This window comes from Podospora bellae-mahoneyi, chromosome 2, assembly GCF_035222275.1.
Source record: "Podospora bellae-mahoneyi strain CBS 112042 chromosome 2, whole genome shotgun sequence".
Taxonomy (NCBI): domain Eukaryota; kingdom Fungi; phylum Ascomycota; class Sordariomycetes; order Sordariales; family Podosporaceae; genus Podospora; species Podospora bellae-mahoneyi.
The window spans coordinates 4,904,007-4,920,137 of NC_085881.1; the positions used below are offsets into that span (position 1 = coordinate 4,904,007).

The window sequence follows — 16,131 nt, forward strand, 5'->3', positions numbered from 1 at the left end:
CCTTAAACTCTCTTCGCTTGGCCCCTGACCTCCCGTCTCACCGAAAGTGCGCCCGGCACGTGACTGCTCCCAAGACTCTCCTTCTTGAGTGGCCACCTGTGGGGGGTTAGGGTTCAGTATCCCATATCAATCACCATCGTCCAAGAGTATCCAGGAGCATGAGCCGAAGAGGGGATTGACATATATGCAGTCGGGTGATAATGAAATGAGAGTAAATCTGTCACTAGGTAGTCTCCTCCTAATTTTACCATGCAAACCGCAAACTGGTGGCAACTGCTTGAGCCCAATGACGCTACTTCACTCAGTGCATGTATGTTGGTGAGTTGAAGAACAAACTTGCTGTGTTCTCCCCCAGGAGGTACACTTACAACCTGCCAAAAAATCACTTCAGTCAGGAATTTTGAGAGTACGTGGTAATAATGCGTTGCCATCATATTCTCTCCATCTACATACAATTTTCCTCGCTCCTACATTTGAAGCCTGAGGTCCAATGATGCCGTGAACGAAGGGAAGGCCAAACGCCGGTGCCGTGTCGGCTTCATGTCGATGGTATACCATATGACAGGCAGATGACGACTGCCCTCAAGTTCAAGTACGTTGATAGTCTCAATAGATAACGGCGCGGCCAAGCAGTGGTTCCAAACTCACATATTTGACCACAAACCATGGCTCTATGGTGCAATATCGCGTGAGTATGACAAGGTGCACCTTCAGTGTGAGCAGCCATACACCAGCACCAACTTACCCTTCTGTCGTGTACGTGAGTTCGACCAATGAAAGTCGCCCGATATCGAACTCACATGCCTCAAAACGCTCACGTTAACCTGTCGGACACAGCCAAATGTTCAACGGGTATCTGGGATTGGTCACCACTTGCAGAGTTGTAAAGACCATCAGACATGCAATGGCGAGCTTGAGCTCGAGGCAACGCTACGTCTTCGTTCCCGAGTCACCGCAAATGACAAGCCAGCACAGGAGTTCGAGCTTGTTGCGCAAATCGTGGAACATTGCACCTCATCCGGGAGACCAGAAAAAAGAAGGGGTTATCTCCGCTGAGCTCTTAAACTCCTGGCATCATCGGGGCGCCATCGGCACTGGCGCTGGTCGTTGTAGAAGATATAAGGAACAGCTCTCAACGACCTGCTGTTTCCCGCTCAAGACATCAGTTCGAGACCAGTCATCAGGAACACATGCCCTTCACATAAATCCATATTCAGCACACCAACATCAACATGGCCCCTCCTGTCGCCGACATCGATGTACAGACTGCTCCTGTGGTGGTTCCTGTTCTGACCGAAGGATCCATCGCTCCCGGACACAGCAGCGCCTCTAGGCTTTCGGGGCCCTTGACCTACTCGGGCACTCTCGACACTTATGAGCATTTCGATGTCACGAATGTAATCGGTCGCGAGTTCCCCAACTTGCAACTAAGTGAGATCCTACATGATGACGATAAAATCCGTGATCTCGCCATTCTCGGTAAGCTCATTGGTGGTTTCTGCAGCCGTGGTTCTTCGACTGACACCAGAAAAGTTTCCCAACGAGGCGTCGTGTTCTTCCGCAACCAAGATCTAAGCATTGACGACCAGAAGCTCTTGGGTCAAAGACTCGGTGAGTTGACAGGAAAGCCTGAGACGTCCAAGCTCCACAAGCACGCCCTTGCCAACAGCAAGCGCGGTATTGCCGTCGATGAGAATGGCAAGCTCGACGACGAGGTTTCTGTCATCTCGTCGGAGCAGAATCGCAAGTACTACGCCGATCGTTATGGCTATACTGCAAAGAGACTGGCGAGTGAGGGCTGGCATGCTGAGTATGTTGTTCTCACCTTGCGCTTCCAGGCAAACCAATGGCTGACTCTCCCCTAGCATCACGTTCGAGCATATCCCTTCCGACTATGCCATCCTCAAGATTGTGCAGCCTCCCGAAGATGTTGGCGGAGATACCCTCTGGGCCTCCGGCTATGAGGCGTATGACCGTTTAAGCCCTGCGCTTCAGAAGTTGGCCGAGAGCCTGACTGCGACGCACCATCAGCCCAACTTTGTCAGGGTCAAAGAAGCCTTCGGTGCTGAGCTGATTGATCAGTTCCGTGGTGCTCCGGAGAATAATGGGCTGGATTTCAAGGCTGAGCAGTATGCTTATCCGTATGTTGAAAGAGGCTGAGCCAATATGCTGACCAGTGACTGATATGTAGCCCTGTTGTCCGCACCAACCCAGTCACCGGGTGGAAGTCTCTCTTCGGAGCCGGCCACCAAGTGCATGCCGGTTGGATCAACGGCGTCACGGAGCGTGAGAGTGAGATTCTCAAGGCTTATTGTAGGTTCCCTCAAAATATGAAGGTATCATCGTGTACTGTTGCTGACCGACGAAACAGTTTACCAACTCATTTCTGAGAACCACGACCTTCAAGTCCGCTTCCGTTGGAACAAGAACGATCTTGCCATATGGGACAAGTAAGTTCTTTTATCAAGACGTCTGAATACTTGTGCTGGAGTAGAGAAGACTGACAAGGAGAATATAGCCGATCGGTGTTCCATACAGCTACGTAGTGAGTTCCTCTTTCCTCGCTCTTCCGAGCATCAGGGCAGACCAGACAGCTGACAACATAATTACAGCGACTATGTCGGCAAGAGACAGGGCAACCGGGTGGTGTCGCTGGGAGAGAAACCCTATTTCGATCCCAACTCCAAATCCAGACGGGAGGCACTTGGCTTGCTCTAGGATGGGGAGGAAGACGAAAGGCTTTGAAGGTTGACCGCTAAAGGCGGGAAAGAGGCTGGTGATGCTGGTCCATAGTTAAACTTTGGGTGTTGTACGTATCCGTTTAAGGAGGTATTGCGTAGTGAATGCCACGATTGTTTTCTCCTGCTCCACGTTGAGAGTATTGAAAGGTGTTGGCCTGATGCCTACGCTGAGCGCGTGACTTGCCGTTTGTCATTAAAGTGAGACGCTGTTCCAGAGTAGTAGGTCAGGAAGGATGAGGCACGTGAGGGGGAAAAAATGACTTCGGTATTCTCAGAGGCCCGGGGATAGGCACAAGATCCAGACGAAGGCTGTCAAAAGACGGGAGCAAGAGCAAATAAGAGCACACCTGATGAAGCCATCTAGAAGGACCATTGTGGTTGGTGGAAGGTGGAAAGAAATCCGTGGGACCCCTAAAGTGGGAACATCCCGCACTTTCCCAGTGGGGCCCCCACAGAATGGCAGGCCATTTCCTGCTCTGATTGGTGGCTTCCGGCCCGTGGATCGGGAAGCCGCAGCTGACACCAACGACATGGGTCCGATGGTGTTGGGATGGTGACACAGGCCATCTCTCTTCCAAACAACCTACCAACAACCTACCTGGAAGACATGATTTTGCACTTTAAAGTCGAGGCCTCTCCTCCCACCAAGAAACACTTAATTGCATATCTTTCCTCGCATTCATTCGCTTATACATAGCCACGTTTTGTCCACTTACAATCAAGGCTGTCCATTCCACCCCGTTCTTTGTCTGCCCGGTTACACACTGTCCGTCTCTTAATTCTACCCCCAGTACGTCACACACACCCGACGACAACGCAGCAGCGAACGGCACATGCGTCCGCCAGCCGTCGAGCCTCCGTATACACTTGATTTCCCATGTCGATAGAGGTAGCGACATAGCAGCCCCGTTCACTTGTTCTACCCAAGTCCACTCACTGCCCGCCACAGCTCCTGGCCATGCGCAGCACCAAGACTCCTCGCCCCGGCGAGCAACCTCTGCTTTCCTCATATCACAGTTCCGACGATGAAGAACGGGGCCGCAGGACACTTCGAGGAGGAAACCGTCGCGGAAGCCCCCTTCCGCCAACCTCAACATCCTCGGCCCACACACCTACATACTCGCATTTCGCCGTCCCAGACTTGACCACGAGTCGCCCGACCCTGAGCCGTCGCAGTACGAATCAACTACGCTCCCGTAGCCCTACGAGTGCCCGCCTCGAGGCGAAACGCAAGTACACATACGCTGCCGTTTTCCTGGTCACGAGCTTGGTATCGTTTGTGGTGCAAACGGAATTGGCATCGTACATACAGCACGACTTGGGATGGAACAAGGCATATGCCATGCTGTATTTGACACATGGATCGTGGGTCTTTCTCTGGCCACTGCAGCTGCTGTTTCTGCGCCTTCAAAGACGGGAGCAGTCATGGCATCAGTTTTGGAACAACCACAAGCAAATTTTGAGAAAAACAGCCCAGATGGTGGAACGACAAGAGGTCAGAATACCCAGGGGAATGGGCGCTGACCGCTCGCCCTGGCCATATCTTGCTCGGACAACAGCAGTGGTGACGACAGCCTTGACCGTTGCTGGATCGAGTTGGTATGTTGCCGTCAGCATGACCACGCCCAGCGATTTGACAGCCATCTACAACTGCAGTGCCTTCTTTGCCTACGCCTTTTCCATTCCCTTGCTGAAGGAACGGCTTCGGCTCGACAAGATGGTGGCCGTATTCGTGGCTATCATCGGTGTGCTGGTGGTAGCTTATGGCGGCGGTAGCTCCTCGGATGAAGCTGGGCAGGCTGGCCCTGCCACTCGCTTTGCTGGCAACATCGTCATTGGCATCGGTTCCGTGTTGTATGGGCTCTACGAGGTCCTCTACAAACGATATGCATGCCCGCCAGATGGAACAAGCGCCAACAGGAGCATGATGTTCGCCAATACCTTTGGCAGCTTGATCGGAGTTTTCACCGTCCTGGTCCTGTGGATCCCAATACCGGTGCTGGATGTGCTTGGATGGGAGACATTTGAGATGCCGACAGGCGAAACCGCCTCCCTCTTATTCATCAGCGTCTTTGCCAACATGGTCTTCTCGGGCTCTTTCTTGGTTCTAATCTCATTGACAAGCCCGGTCCTCAGCTCGGTTGCCGCACTCCTCACCATTTTCATCGTTGCCATTGTAGATTGGTGCTTGACCGGCCAACCGCTAGAGGCTCCCGCCATCCTTGGGGGACTGCTTATCATAGCGGCTTTTGCAATGCTCAGCTGGAGCACATGGAAGGAGATGAATGAAGAAGAACGCAAGGGGCCGGTGGATCTGAGCAGCGATAGCGGCGACGAAGACTAGTAGAATCGTGGTTGCCCTATTTTGTTATGCGTTCGCACCCCCCGTACGACGGACTCTTACTCGGGACGCGCCAATGCCTCCCCGTCAGAGGGAACTGTTGGGGCCACCGCAACCATGACAACTGACATGTTTGCCGAACTTCATCTGCGGGGTGGGAAAGGTTCCAAAAGCAAAAAGAAAAATAGAGATCAACTGAAAAAGGCCAATGCCAGAAAAGCAAAGCGAGACGCCGACGAACAAGCTGCCGAGGAAAAAGCCTCCGGGGAAGAAAGCTTGCAATCCAAGCATGAAGAGGAGCAGGCAAATACAGAGGAAGAGGCCAATACAGAGCAAGAGACCAATAAAGAGCACGAGGCCAATACAGAGCAAGAGACCAGCACAGAGCAAGAGACCAATACAGGGGAGACTAATACAGGGGTCGAGGTCAATACAGCAGAGCGGGCTGATGCACCTGGGGAGGTTTTATGTAACATGCCCTGATGGGGTTCATTTGTATCATGATACCCCTATTGTTTCTTGGGACCGCGATGTCGGCAATGCAGGGAATGATTGCCATATGTGCGGGAACTTTCGCCCTTGTTGTGGCGGCTCCGGTCTACGGGCTCAGACGTGACGTGAAATTTAGGCCGTGCCTCGTCCCCTGACGAATGGGATGAGGATGATACGGGCTTGCCAACACCGGAACCGTGGGCGAGTGACCCGGATCATATAGCTCGAAGGGAGGCACGGGCGCATGCTGCTGCTTTGGCAGAGGCTTTGGGGAGTAGTAACGCGGGGCAGGGCCCAGTGGGTGGAGAAGGGAGTAGGGCTGGTGGTCCCTCGAACAGCACTATCGATGATGAGAGTCCTCCGAGAAACTGATTGTAGGACAAGTGTGTGGGAAGCTTGAAGCATGTTGGAGGTGGGGAGCGCAATTCCGAGGGAACATGGATACAGGAGTATTATTAGCTGGTAGGCAGGCCACGATCCCCTTTGGCATTAGATAGTTGGGGGAAAAGCGAGTATAGAGTAGCGTGACAGCAATGACATTTGCATCATTTTACAATACAGTCTCTGAATATCTCTGGAAACCATGGAATGATGAGAGCTGCTTTCACATAGATATCTACCTAACATGAATCAGCTGATCCTGGACATGTTGCTGATCGTTCCAAGCTATATTTTAATGCTTGTTATAACAAACCCGTCTGGTTCGGTTTTGGGAGTAAAATTATTAACAAGACAAGAAGAAAAAGACAGAAAAACTAACAAAAACGGTTATCTTGCAACACCAATGCAAATTGATCAAATACCTATGAGCTCTATATATTATAAATTATCTCGACATAGTCCACCAAACATGGGTTGTGAAGATCTTGTCCGATCTAGGAGAACAGCCATTTTATCATAGTTCTGCTTTAGGTTCATTGCAAGATGACTGTTTGTTGTATGATCACTTTTTGGGGCTATTGAGTTCCCGTTGCGCCTTCTTTTCAGTTCGATCTGTTACTTATACCCTGCACCTGGGAGTAGCCTTAGGCTTGTACCAATCATAGGGTATATGAAACGAAGCTAAAGTTTGTTCAATACATATAACCTATATTTGCATGGTATGGATTCTGGTAGTCTACCGGTAGAGTCAACCATTACACCAGGCATGATTTGTGTTTAGAATTGGCGTTTTGGACAGTTGATCTTAGCAGCAAAGCTTTTGCGATTTGCTTCTCTATATTCGTTGTTCACCTAATGTAGCACGATCCAATTCTATTATATATTCATAAATGTTAATGTGCTGAAAGAAATTGTGTCCACTGTCATGAGTTCATGGTGATATTGAAAATGTAATGTGATTGGGAGGTGAGCATCTGATACCATCATATTTGCACTGTACACTCTGTGATGTGATTCTAAAGATAGAACCGCCCTGCATTGTGGTATGGGGAATTTGGGGAAAGAAACGTGTGTGTGCCGCCCCCAACATTTCACGCTTCCGTCTTGTGTGCTTGACTGCTTGCCGATCCCTTCTCGGTCATACACGACCTGCTTACGGCACAGTAGCCACAAAGTCGCGTCTGTCGACTGGAGTGGAAATGATGAGCAATTAGGCTCGGACACTGCGTGGGCAATGGGTACAGTACGAATAGGGGGTGAAAGAAATGGATGAAGGCATTGATGACGGTAATTTGAAGATCTACAAAGGGTATGTCAGCATCAAAGAAACAACCGAAACGGGGCCGGCTAGGCCGGCCACTGTTGGTCCATTCCAGTGAGCTCCAACCATGCTGATCCAGAAAACACGACCCGACACCTCGGGACTAAAACATGGTGAGCTGGCGGTTGAAGAACGAGGGAGAGACACAAGCTTTACCGCCTCTCCAGATCTCATTGCTCCCTGCTTCCAGACAGCGTGACATGTTTCACAGGATCAGCCAAAGAAGATCGGGAGACCTTCGGAGGGTTGATATCGTGGTGTGGCCACTCTAAGCCTCCCGTGCGGGGTTATAGGCCAGGCCTTGGGCTCAACGGTCACGGCCAGCAGTCGTTGGGCTTCAAACTACCCGTTGTGGGGCTCGGCCAGTGTTTTCTTCTTTCCAGTCGCTAATTGTACCAAGCAAGCGATTCAGATCTCTCGCACACGACTGGGACTAGCAGACGGCGAAGATGACGTGCAGAGACTGACGCTACGCACATAAATCCAGCCACATGTGACCCATGAACACCTCGATACAACACGCACCCATCGTCTCCAGTGAGTGGCCTCTCAACCCTTCAATGGACCCTCTTCCGCATGCCCAGTGCTGGCTATCATGGGGAGGATGGAAACTCCAAGCGGCAATGCAACCGTAACCTCCTTGTGCATGTTTCAGGGGTGCGGAGTCCAGCGCACGGAGCCTTCAGCCGTTTGGGCTCCGGGCAACATGTCTCATGTCTCACCACTGGCTCTGCGTGGCTGTGTGTGACTTGCCGATTCCTCCAGTCTGACAGGAGTCAAAGATGATGAGATCCGACAGTCACCGCCGTCATCATTATATCTCCAATCACAAGCAATGCCATCTTGTCTCGTTGGTGCTGTTGGAAGAAAAGCTTCAGCCCGACGGATATGGAAAGGAAAATGGAATGGACAAATCACCAAGCCCTCCCGCCAAGCCCTCCCCGTGGCCGTTACAGGATCCCATGCTGCACATCTTTTGTGGAGACGACGATGGCTTCCCGGGAAGACTTCCACAAAGACATGGATTGTTAACGACAGATGGTCCAGATTCGGAAGATCAACCAGCAAGCCGTGGAAGCGTTCATGCTGAGGAGCCAAGATCTGTAGTAGCGTTTTCTCGGTGTCCTATGAGATCTGCGAAGATGGCCGCCGAAAAGGCCAGTTGTAGCTATTTGGGAGACCACATGGCTCCAGGTTGCAAAACGGCCCCGGGACAGGCCAACGAGCGGTGGTTGAGTAACGGCGACCGCCTTTGGCGCAACCAGCCACCAGCAGATCGGAGAAGTCTTCCATGAACATGCTGCTTTTCTGTAGAGTGAACAATCCAGTGGCCAGTCATCCGCTCACTGCCGCCGATACCACTTGTTGATGCAGGCGTGCAAGACGAAGGGGGGAATGGCAAGGGTTCGATGTCGCCTTGAGTCACTGGGCCTGGCGCGAGACTCTGGAGGGTTTTTTGGTAGCGGCCCATGATTGGTTCAATATCAAGCAAGCGAAGACAGTTCTTAGCCTGATCAGGCATGGAGGAATTGAGCTGGCTGCTCCCTGCGTCTTGCTGGATATCATCGAGGTACGGGAAGGAGCATCGGAAGCTAGAGCTGTGCTAAGAGTTTTGCTGGGAGAATACGAGCAGTGAAGTTAGCGAATGAAGCGGCACAGATATCGCGAGGGTAAAGGTGAATCGGGCTGCTTACCTCACCCACCAATTACGCGCAGTGATTGGCTGAGAAGGCCCACTCTCAGTTTCTGCAAGGCCCTGAGTTCCCGCGGTTCCAGTGGCTGCTTCTGCTCAATCACGGTGGTCTGCTATCCGCTCAGACAGGGCATGCTCCCCTGCCGCAGGCTAAGACGATGGACCAGTAGAAACAGAGCATTGCATGCTGGGGCCCCGCCCGCTCTCCCTGTTCGATCCATTCTCCAATCCTCCACTGCACCACCCACCTCCAGCTGCGCACCAGGCGGCCAGTCGTTCCAGGGCAGTTGATATCTCCTTTCCTGTTGCTCTGCTCTCGTCTTCTCTTTTTTCCTTTCTGCAACGCCAGCAAACCGCCCTTCCTTTTCACCCTCCCCCTCTTCCTCTCTTCGTACCGCCGTCCTTGTGTCGGTGTCACCGTTGCCCGTCATTGTCGTCGTTGATTGAGAATCCATCCATTTTTTTCTTCACCGCGCATTCTCTCGACCTACACAGAGCACAGCACAGTTCGCCAAAACAGCACCAAAAAAAAGAGAAACACCACAAAAAAAAGGAGAAGTGAATATAGGCAAAGGAAAGGATCCGGAAAAAGCGCGCACATCAGCATCACCTGCACCAAAAAACTACTTTTAATCCTTGTATTTTATTTTTGCGCCCGCTTTATTCCACTTCGTCGCCGCCATCGCGAGCCTCGGTACCTTTTGGGCAGCCATCATCAATCTCTTCGACAACTCCCACTATCATAACCAACTTAATTCGCTCAGAGGGTGATATTGCAGCAGCAGAAAACGAAAGAAGAAGCAAGACAATACAGAGTACAGCACAGCACAGCAGCACCGGAATCTGGGAACACAGGATAAAACCTTGTTCGCATCTTTGCACCTCCTGGAAAGAAAGGAACAAGCTGGTGGATTTCCCAACGTCTTTGACTCGTGTCTGCGGGTGTCCCACACAAAGCGCGCAACCCCACGAGTTACCCGGATTTGGACGCGCCGGTCTCCAGCCTGTCTGCTGATTGTGGGCTCCCCTCCCATCGCCACCGCCTGTTAAGCCAGAACCGCACTGGGCTTTTCTAGCACCTACTTCCCTCAGCGTGCCCTTCACCTTCTCTCCGACAAAAAAACCCGCCTTTTCTCTTTCCCCTCTGTCCGCGCTGGCTTTGCCCGCTTTCTCTGACGCCCTTCCGCTCATTCAGCATCACAGTCTTTTTTCCTTCGTCTTCCCCATCGACAACTGTTAATTCCAAACCATCAGCACCGTCTGTCTTATTGGACTTGGCTTTTTCTTCTCTTTCGGGACCAGCATCTTTGCATCATCTTTTTTTGCACTTCCTCCACGAGAGAGGAATAGATCGCATCGCAGAAAGTTAAACGTTCGACCACGTCTCTCTCTTGCGACCTTTGGCATCATCAGTATATGCTTCTTAATTTCTAACTTTGACTTGAACGTTTCTACGCAACCTCGTCCTCGTCCTCGACCTCGACCGGGCTTCGATTTCGATACCCACCACCACTTCGAGCCAGAGCGATCGCGCCAGGCAGTTCAAAGCTACATCCTTTCAGCACATCGGCTCTTTTCGCCAGTTTCGATATCCGATTCGTGCTATCGCGTGAAGAGAAAGCCTTTCCCAGCTCTCTCCAGACATACTTTTGAGTCCATACCACGTTGTAATGGGCCCTGGCGGTCTCGCTCAAATGTCTCACGCTCCCTACAACACCACCCACGGCCTCGGCATGGCTTCCTCTGGACTGGCGTCCCGCCGTGGCGGTCAAAATCTCAAGCCTCTCTCGTTCGAGGGTATGAAAGCCCCAACTGAGCAGGATAACGGCCTGCCGACTCCCCGCACCAGCCGCGGCCATCTCCTCGCCGGTCTTCGCACCGCACCCAAGTCGGCTATGGCCTCCAGCTTCCCCAACAACGGTCCCGCTTCACCGACCGTTCAAGGGCCAGCCGGCCGGAACAACCGCAACTCCATGGGCCCCGGTTTGTTTGACAACATGTACGGCGGACCTAAGACGTCGATACCCCGGTTCGGCGGTGCCCACCAGCAGCAGGTTCAGCAGGCTCAGCAGCAGCAGGCCTACAATGTCGGTGGTGGTGCTGGTGGATATTCGCAGCAGCACTACACCACAGAGCAGATCCTGGCCCCGCCTCAGATCCAGCTTGATGATGTCTCGCAGGACCAGCTTGACCCCAACATTCATGCTCAGCTGCTGTACACCAATGCCTACCTCTCGGAGCAGCAGCAACGTCTACAGCAGCAGCTTAAGGCTTTGCAGGCTGCCGCCCAGCAGTTTCAGGGGCTCAATCTCAATGCTCAGGCTCAGCTTATGCAGCAGCAGAACTCCATGATGCAGCAGCAAGGTTTCCCCAACATGTACCAACAGCAAGCCCAGCTTCAGGGTATGATGGGTCCAACCACTCCTGACGCCAGCAATGTCTACTATGACCCCCGCACTGGTCAAATTTACATGGACCCGACCCAGGTGCAGGTGCAGGCACAGCTTCAAGCGCAGGCTCAGGCCCAGCTCAATGCTCAGTACCTCCAGCAAGCCCAAGCGATGCAGGCGGCCATGCAACAGCAACAGCAACAGCAACAGCAAGCCGGTCCTGGCGCCCCTCGTGTGCAAGTTTCCCCCCCTCCCGAGGCGAGAAACAGCTTCCGCAGCCCCACGCCCCCTCGGCGCTACGATTCGCCCCTTGTTGAGAACCCAGCACCGCTGCCCCCTCCGAGCGCCAATGCCTTCCGTCGTGGCCATAAGAAGACCCCTTCGACTGTGACTCCAAGTGCCAGCAAGACTTCTCTGACTATTTCAACTGGTGACGAGCCGCTCAAGACTACGGCCAGCAGTCTCAAGACGGGCTCATTTCCGCCTATGACCCCTCTGACTTCTGGCTATGGCCCTGGCCAGGCTCGTGCTGGAGAGCACCCTGTCCGCCAACCCCGGAACCCTCCCTCGCTCGACGAGCTCAAGTCCAAGCCTACTGCCAAGCACGACGGAAGCAAGAACTTTGTGACTCGCACCCGGCGTACCGTCATCAGCAACATTGTTCGTGCTGGCATGGAGCGCCGCAAGGAGGCTCGCGGTTCCGGTAGCGTTAGCCCTGTTTCTGAGAGCGCCGAGGAGACGGTTGAGACACCCGTCACCGACAATGACAGTGATTCGGGCCGCAGTGGATCGGGCAGCCTGGTTGAGCGTGATGATGCCGAGTGCAGCCTGCCCAGCTCGCGTACCAGCACTGGCAGCTGGGGCGCCATTGGTTCCGATCGTCCCAGCTCCCGTCAGAAGTATGAGCGTCGTGGCCCCGACAGCGCCTCGTCATCGGATAACGAGGGTCTCCGCGACTCGGGCAGCTTTGCCAGCCTTCTCAAGAACAGCTCTCGCCGTGTCAAGCCCGATACTGTCGAGGGTCAACGCAAGGCTGCCATGCTTGTTCTCACCAGCTCCGAGAAGCGCAAGCTTGTTGTCTGAGTATGTTTTGTTTTTCGCAGGCCGACACTACGAAGGAGGAATAATGGACATCGGATAACAACATCTTTACGCTAATTACGATCATGCCCTACGGTTTCCTTCTTACGGCCGGTGATGAGGGCCCTTCGTGACAGGATCGGCGTGCCATCCTCACGTCGGTGAATCAATTCCGGACGGCTTCATGACGTTTCTTTTTTTTTTCGGCTTTGCGTACGGGGATGACCGGGAAACTGGGGTTTTGCTTCGATGCTTGGGGTGGCGTGAACGTTTTCGTTTCATATTCACTTCTTGCAACATGATTTTGGCTGGGACTGGGTTGGTGCATTTTTGGGACAAGTACTTACTTTTGACGCTTTCGATTCGTTCTCGACATTGCCTTGAGCCGTGTCACATAGTTTTGCGTTGGTGGATTGTTGCAACGGTTCATTTCAATGCGCTCATTTTCCCCGACGTTTACGACTGCGCCCGTTTCTTTGTCGATTTTGGACGGTGATCTACATGGCCTGGGAACAGGCAGGCGGGAGCTTTGGAGTGAACCGTGGGCCAGTTGAGTTGGAGAGATTGAGGAGAATAGCCATGGCTGTTTGGTCATGATGCTTGGAGGGCAACGGGAAGGGTGAATCAGGCAGGGGAAAAAGAAGGGGTATGGTTCACTTTTGTCGCTGATTTTTCCACGCCAGCACGTCTGTGCCGATTCTGCTTCGGGGAAACAGCCGATGGTCAAGGTTAATCAGGCAGAACGAGGCAGAGAATTTGTAGATAGGATATCAATCAACTTAAGTCTTTACACATACTTCACTCTTCACTCTTCACTCTCGGTACCGGGGCAGCCGATTGCCGTATCTAAAGTCCGGGAAGGCGGGGTATTTCCCAGATGCCCCGCTGATGCCGGCCGCGAAAGCCGACGCTTTTGCAAAGCACCTCTCACCTATGATGTCGTGCTCCGAGAAAGCGATTGCAACTTGTTTGTCGGACATAGCATATTGCCGAATGTGTGTTTTCCATGCTTAAAGCTGTTGCTCACTTTTTCTTTTTTCCCTTGCTTTGCTGGCTCACAAACCTCTCATAAAATTCCAACAGCAGAGAACAACAACAAAAATGTCACCTCTCATCACTTCCACGGGCAAGCCCCGCGTCATTCTTGGCTTGATGACCTTTGGCCCAGATGAAGAAACAGGCGCCAGAATAACCGACGTGGGGGAGTACAACCGTGTTCTGGACCTGCTGCAGAGCAGAGGTTACAACGAGGTCGACACAGCGAGGCTGTACATCGGGGGCAAGCAGGAAGCCTTCACTGCGGAGACAAACTGGCAACAGAGGGGGCTGACTCTGGCGACCAAGGTGGTGTACCCCAAGGATGGAGGAGAGAACACCAAGGAGAAAGTCCAGGAAAGCGTGGCCATCAGCTTGAAGGAGCTGAAGGCTGAGGCGGTGGATATCTTGTACTTGCATGCTGCTGTAAGTTGAGCTTGTAGATCGGGTGCCTGTCGGTGCATCAAGCTAATCCAACGGACAGGACCGCTCCACTCCCTTTGCGGAAACACTCGAGGCCATCAACGAGCTTCACAAAGCCGGCAGGTTTGTCACCTTTGGCATCTCCAACTTTACCGCCTTCGAGGTTGCCGAGATTGTCCTTACGTGCAAGTACAACGGCTGGGTCAGGCCAACCTTGTACCAGGGCATGTACAACGCCATCACGCGCTCTCTGGAGCCCGAGCTGATCCCCGCGCTGAGACGCTACGGCCTCGATCTCGTGGTCTACAACCCCCTCGCCGGCGGTCTCTTTTCGGGCAAGATCAAGACCAAGGACTTTGTGCCTGCCGAGGGGAGGTTCAGCGACAGCACCACCACGATGGGCAAGATGTACCGCAACAGGTACTTCAAGGACTCCACCTTCCAGGCGCTCAAGATTGTGGAGGAGGCGGCGGAAAAGGCGGGCATCACGCTCATCGAGGCGGCGTTGAGGTGGGTGGTGCATCACTCGGCGTTGAACATCAAGGCCGGGAACGACGGGGTGATCATTGGGGTTAGCAGCTACGAGCAGCTGGATGGCAACTTGACGGATCTGGAGAAGGGACCGTTGCCGGAGGAGGTGGTGAAGGCGTTTGATGAGGCGTGGAAGGTGAACAAGGCTGATACGGTGAACTACTGGCACGGGGAGGTCAAGTATGGGTATGATACGAGGGAGGCACTTTTTGGAGCTGGTGCTAAATAACTGGGTCACTACAAGCAACCCTTTTCGTATGCAGGGAAACTTTAAATCGACATCAGTTGTTTTGGCTGTTGTTCAGAGGTCCATAAGGGCACCATGGCTGGAGCTTATGACAACGACAGCTACGGCAAAGTCCAGCATTCTTGTCGTAAAGGTAGCACTTGAGCACCTTGTCCACCCTCGGACTGCTGTCTTCCCAACGCAAATTAATCCGAAGATAGCACAAGTTCTAGCGGAATCCGAGCTCTCGCTCTGGCTACCAGATCAGGGATCCAGCTGTAGTGCACCCTGACAGAGCTCCGTTGGGTGGCAGTGCCCTCTTATTGGCCACCAAAGGTGTCACCACGTCCGAAATGTTGACAGCACGCACTCCTCAGCCCTACACATTGGCACCGTCATAGTTCATTGTTGGTCCCAATAAACAAGAAATGGCGTTGAAGAAAGCCCAGCGCCAAGAGTGTGCCACCTTTTGCACTGCCTCTTATTTCTATTGAACTGTACCCACAGAACGTGATGTCCAGTTGGGATCAACAGGGAGCACAACTTATAAACCCATTCAATCGTCCAGAACTTGGCAGCTATTTCTGAGCTTCAATTACATTCCCATTGTGTCTATTCTTTGCCCTATTGGACTTGCTTACCATCAACCACCCAAATGGCATACCAACTACCCCCCTTACCGCAGCCCATCGCGGTGTTCGACCAGTTTGTCACTCGGCAAACCGAAACACTGGTCATCAAGGAGAAGTTACTCGACAGCTTTGACATCAAGACATACACAGGGCAACCTGTGCTTCGAGTTCAGGGTCAGCTGCTGTCTATGAGAGGACGAAAGACGGTTACGGATTTGGGGGGTGCTCATCTATTCGACATCGTCAAGGAGATGCTCCACATACACGCCACATTTGCTGCAAATAGTCAATCTGGGGAGAGGCTGTTGGAGGTGAAGAGTGGTTTTACTTGTAAGTTTTGACCAAGAGTTGCTTGCTGTTCTGCTTCATCAGGTAAGGATCAAATGCTAACGGCTATGGGGTGATAATTAGTGGTCGGTTCCAAAGCTAGAGCAACATTTACAAACAGGCGAACTGGCCAGCCTGTCACTCTTTTTATGAAGGGCAACTGGTTCGACACGTCGGCGGATATTCTTGATGAGGCCACTGGCGCCGTGGTTGCGAGGATTGACCGCAAGTTGTTGAACATGAGGGAGGCGTTTCTTGGTCAGCAGACGTACCACCTCACGGTTGCGCCAGGGGCTGATATGGCTGTTCTGGTCGCTATGTGCATTGCCCTTGATGAAAAGAACAATGAGGGACAGGGTGGATTCTGCACGGTGATGTGATAGGGAAGATGAAGGAAGGTGGTGGTGGATTGGTTATATGCATTGCTACAGAATTTATACCCCCTTTTGTTTCCTTTCTTGTACCTGATTAGAACAAAACGCATCTGCCAACATCAGGAACCCATCTCATCTTTTGCT

At 52.6% G+C, this 16,131-nt stretch overlaps 5 protein-coding genes across 5 annotated transcripts; all 5 read left to right on the forward strand.

The window, feature by feature from the left end:
* Positions 1–808: 808 nt before the first annotated feature.
* QC761_214110 (uncharacterized protein) lies at positions 809–2,873 on the forward strand. Its single transcript, XM_062877140.1, has 7 exons — positions 809–1,479; positions 1,534–1,810; positions 1,866–2,129; positions 2,192–2,313; positions 2,372–2,450; positions 2,519–2,545; positions 2,613–2,873. The coding sequence occupies exons 1-7, from the start codon at positions 1,233–1,235 to the stop codon at positions 2,716–2,718; spliced, it is 1,122 nt and encodes a 373-aa protein (XP_062735759.1). The 5' UTR covers positions 809–1,232; the 3' UTR covers positions 2,719–2,873.
* An 826-nt stretch (positions 2,874–3,699) lies between these two features.
* On the forward strand, positions 3,700–5,085 carry QC761_214100 (uncharacterized protein; the record flags this gene model as incomplete). Its single annotated transcript, XM_062877139.1, has 1 exon — positions 3,700–5,085. One exon carries the CDS (start codon positions 3,700–3,702, stop codon positions 5,083–5,085), a length of 1,386 nt encoding a protein of 461 aa, XP_062735760.1.
* A 5,554-nt stretch (positions 5,086–10,639) lies between these two features.
* On the forward strand, positions 10,640–12,442 carry QC761_0046340 (uncharacterized protein; the record flags this gene model as incomplete). Its single annotated transcript, XM_062872410.1, has 1 exon — positions 10,640–12,442. One exon carries the CDS (start codon positions 10,640–10,642, stop codon positions 12,440–12,442), a length of 1,803 nt encoding a protein of 600 aa, XP_062735761.1.
* A 1,098-nt stretch (positions 12,443–13,540) lies between these two features.
* QC761_214080 (uncharacterized protein) lies at positions 13,541–14,657 on the forward strand (the record flags this gene model as incomplete). The annotated part of the gene is made up of 2 exons (XM_062877138.1): positions 13,541–13,900; positions 13,959–14,657. 2 exons carry the CDS (start codon positions 13,541–13,543, stop codon positions 14,655–14,657), a joined length of 1,059 nt encoding a protein of 352 aa, XP_062735762.1.
* Positions 14,658–15,309: 652 nt separating this feature from the next.
* QC761_214070 (uncharacterized protein) lies at positions 15,310–15,993 on the forward strand (the record flags this gene model as incomplete). The annotated part of the gene is made up of 2 exons (XM_062877137.1): positions 15,310–15,616; positions 15,698–15,993. The coding sequence occupies 2 exons, from the start codon at positions 15,310–15,312 to the stop codon at positions 15,991–15,993; spliced, it is 603 nt and encodes a 200-aa protein (XP_062735763.1).
* Positions 15,994–16,131: the final 138 nt, after the last annotated feature.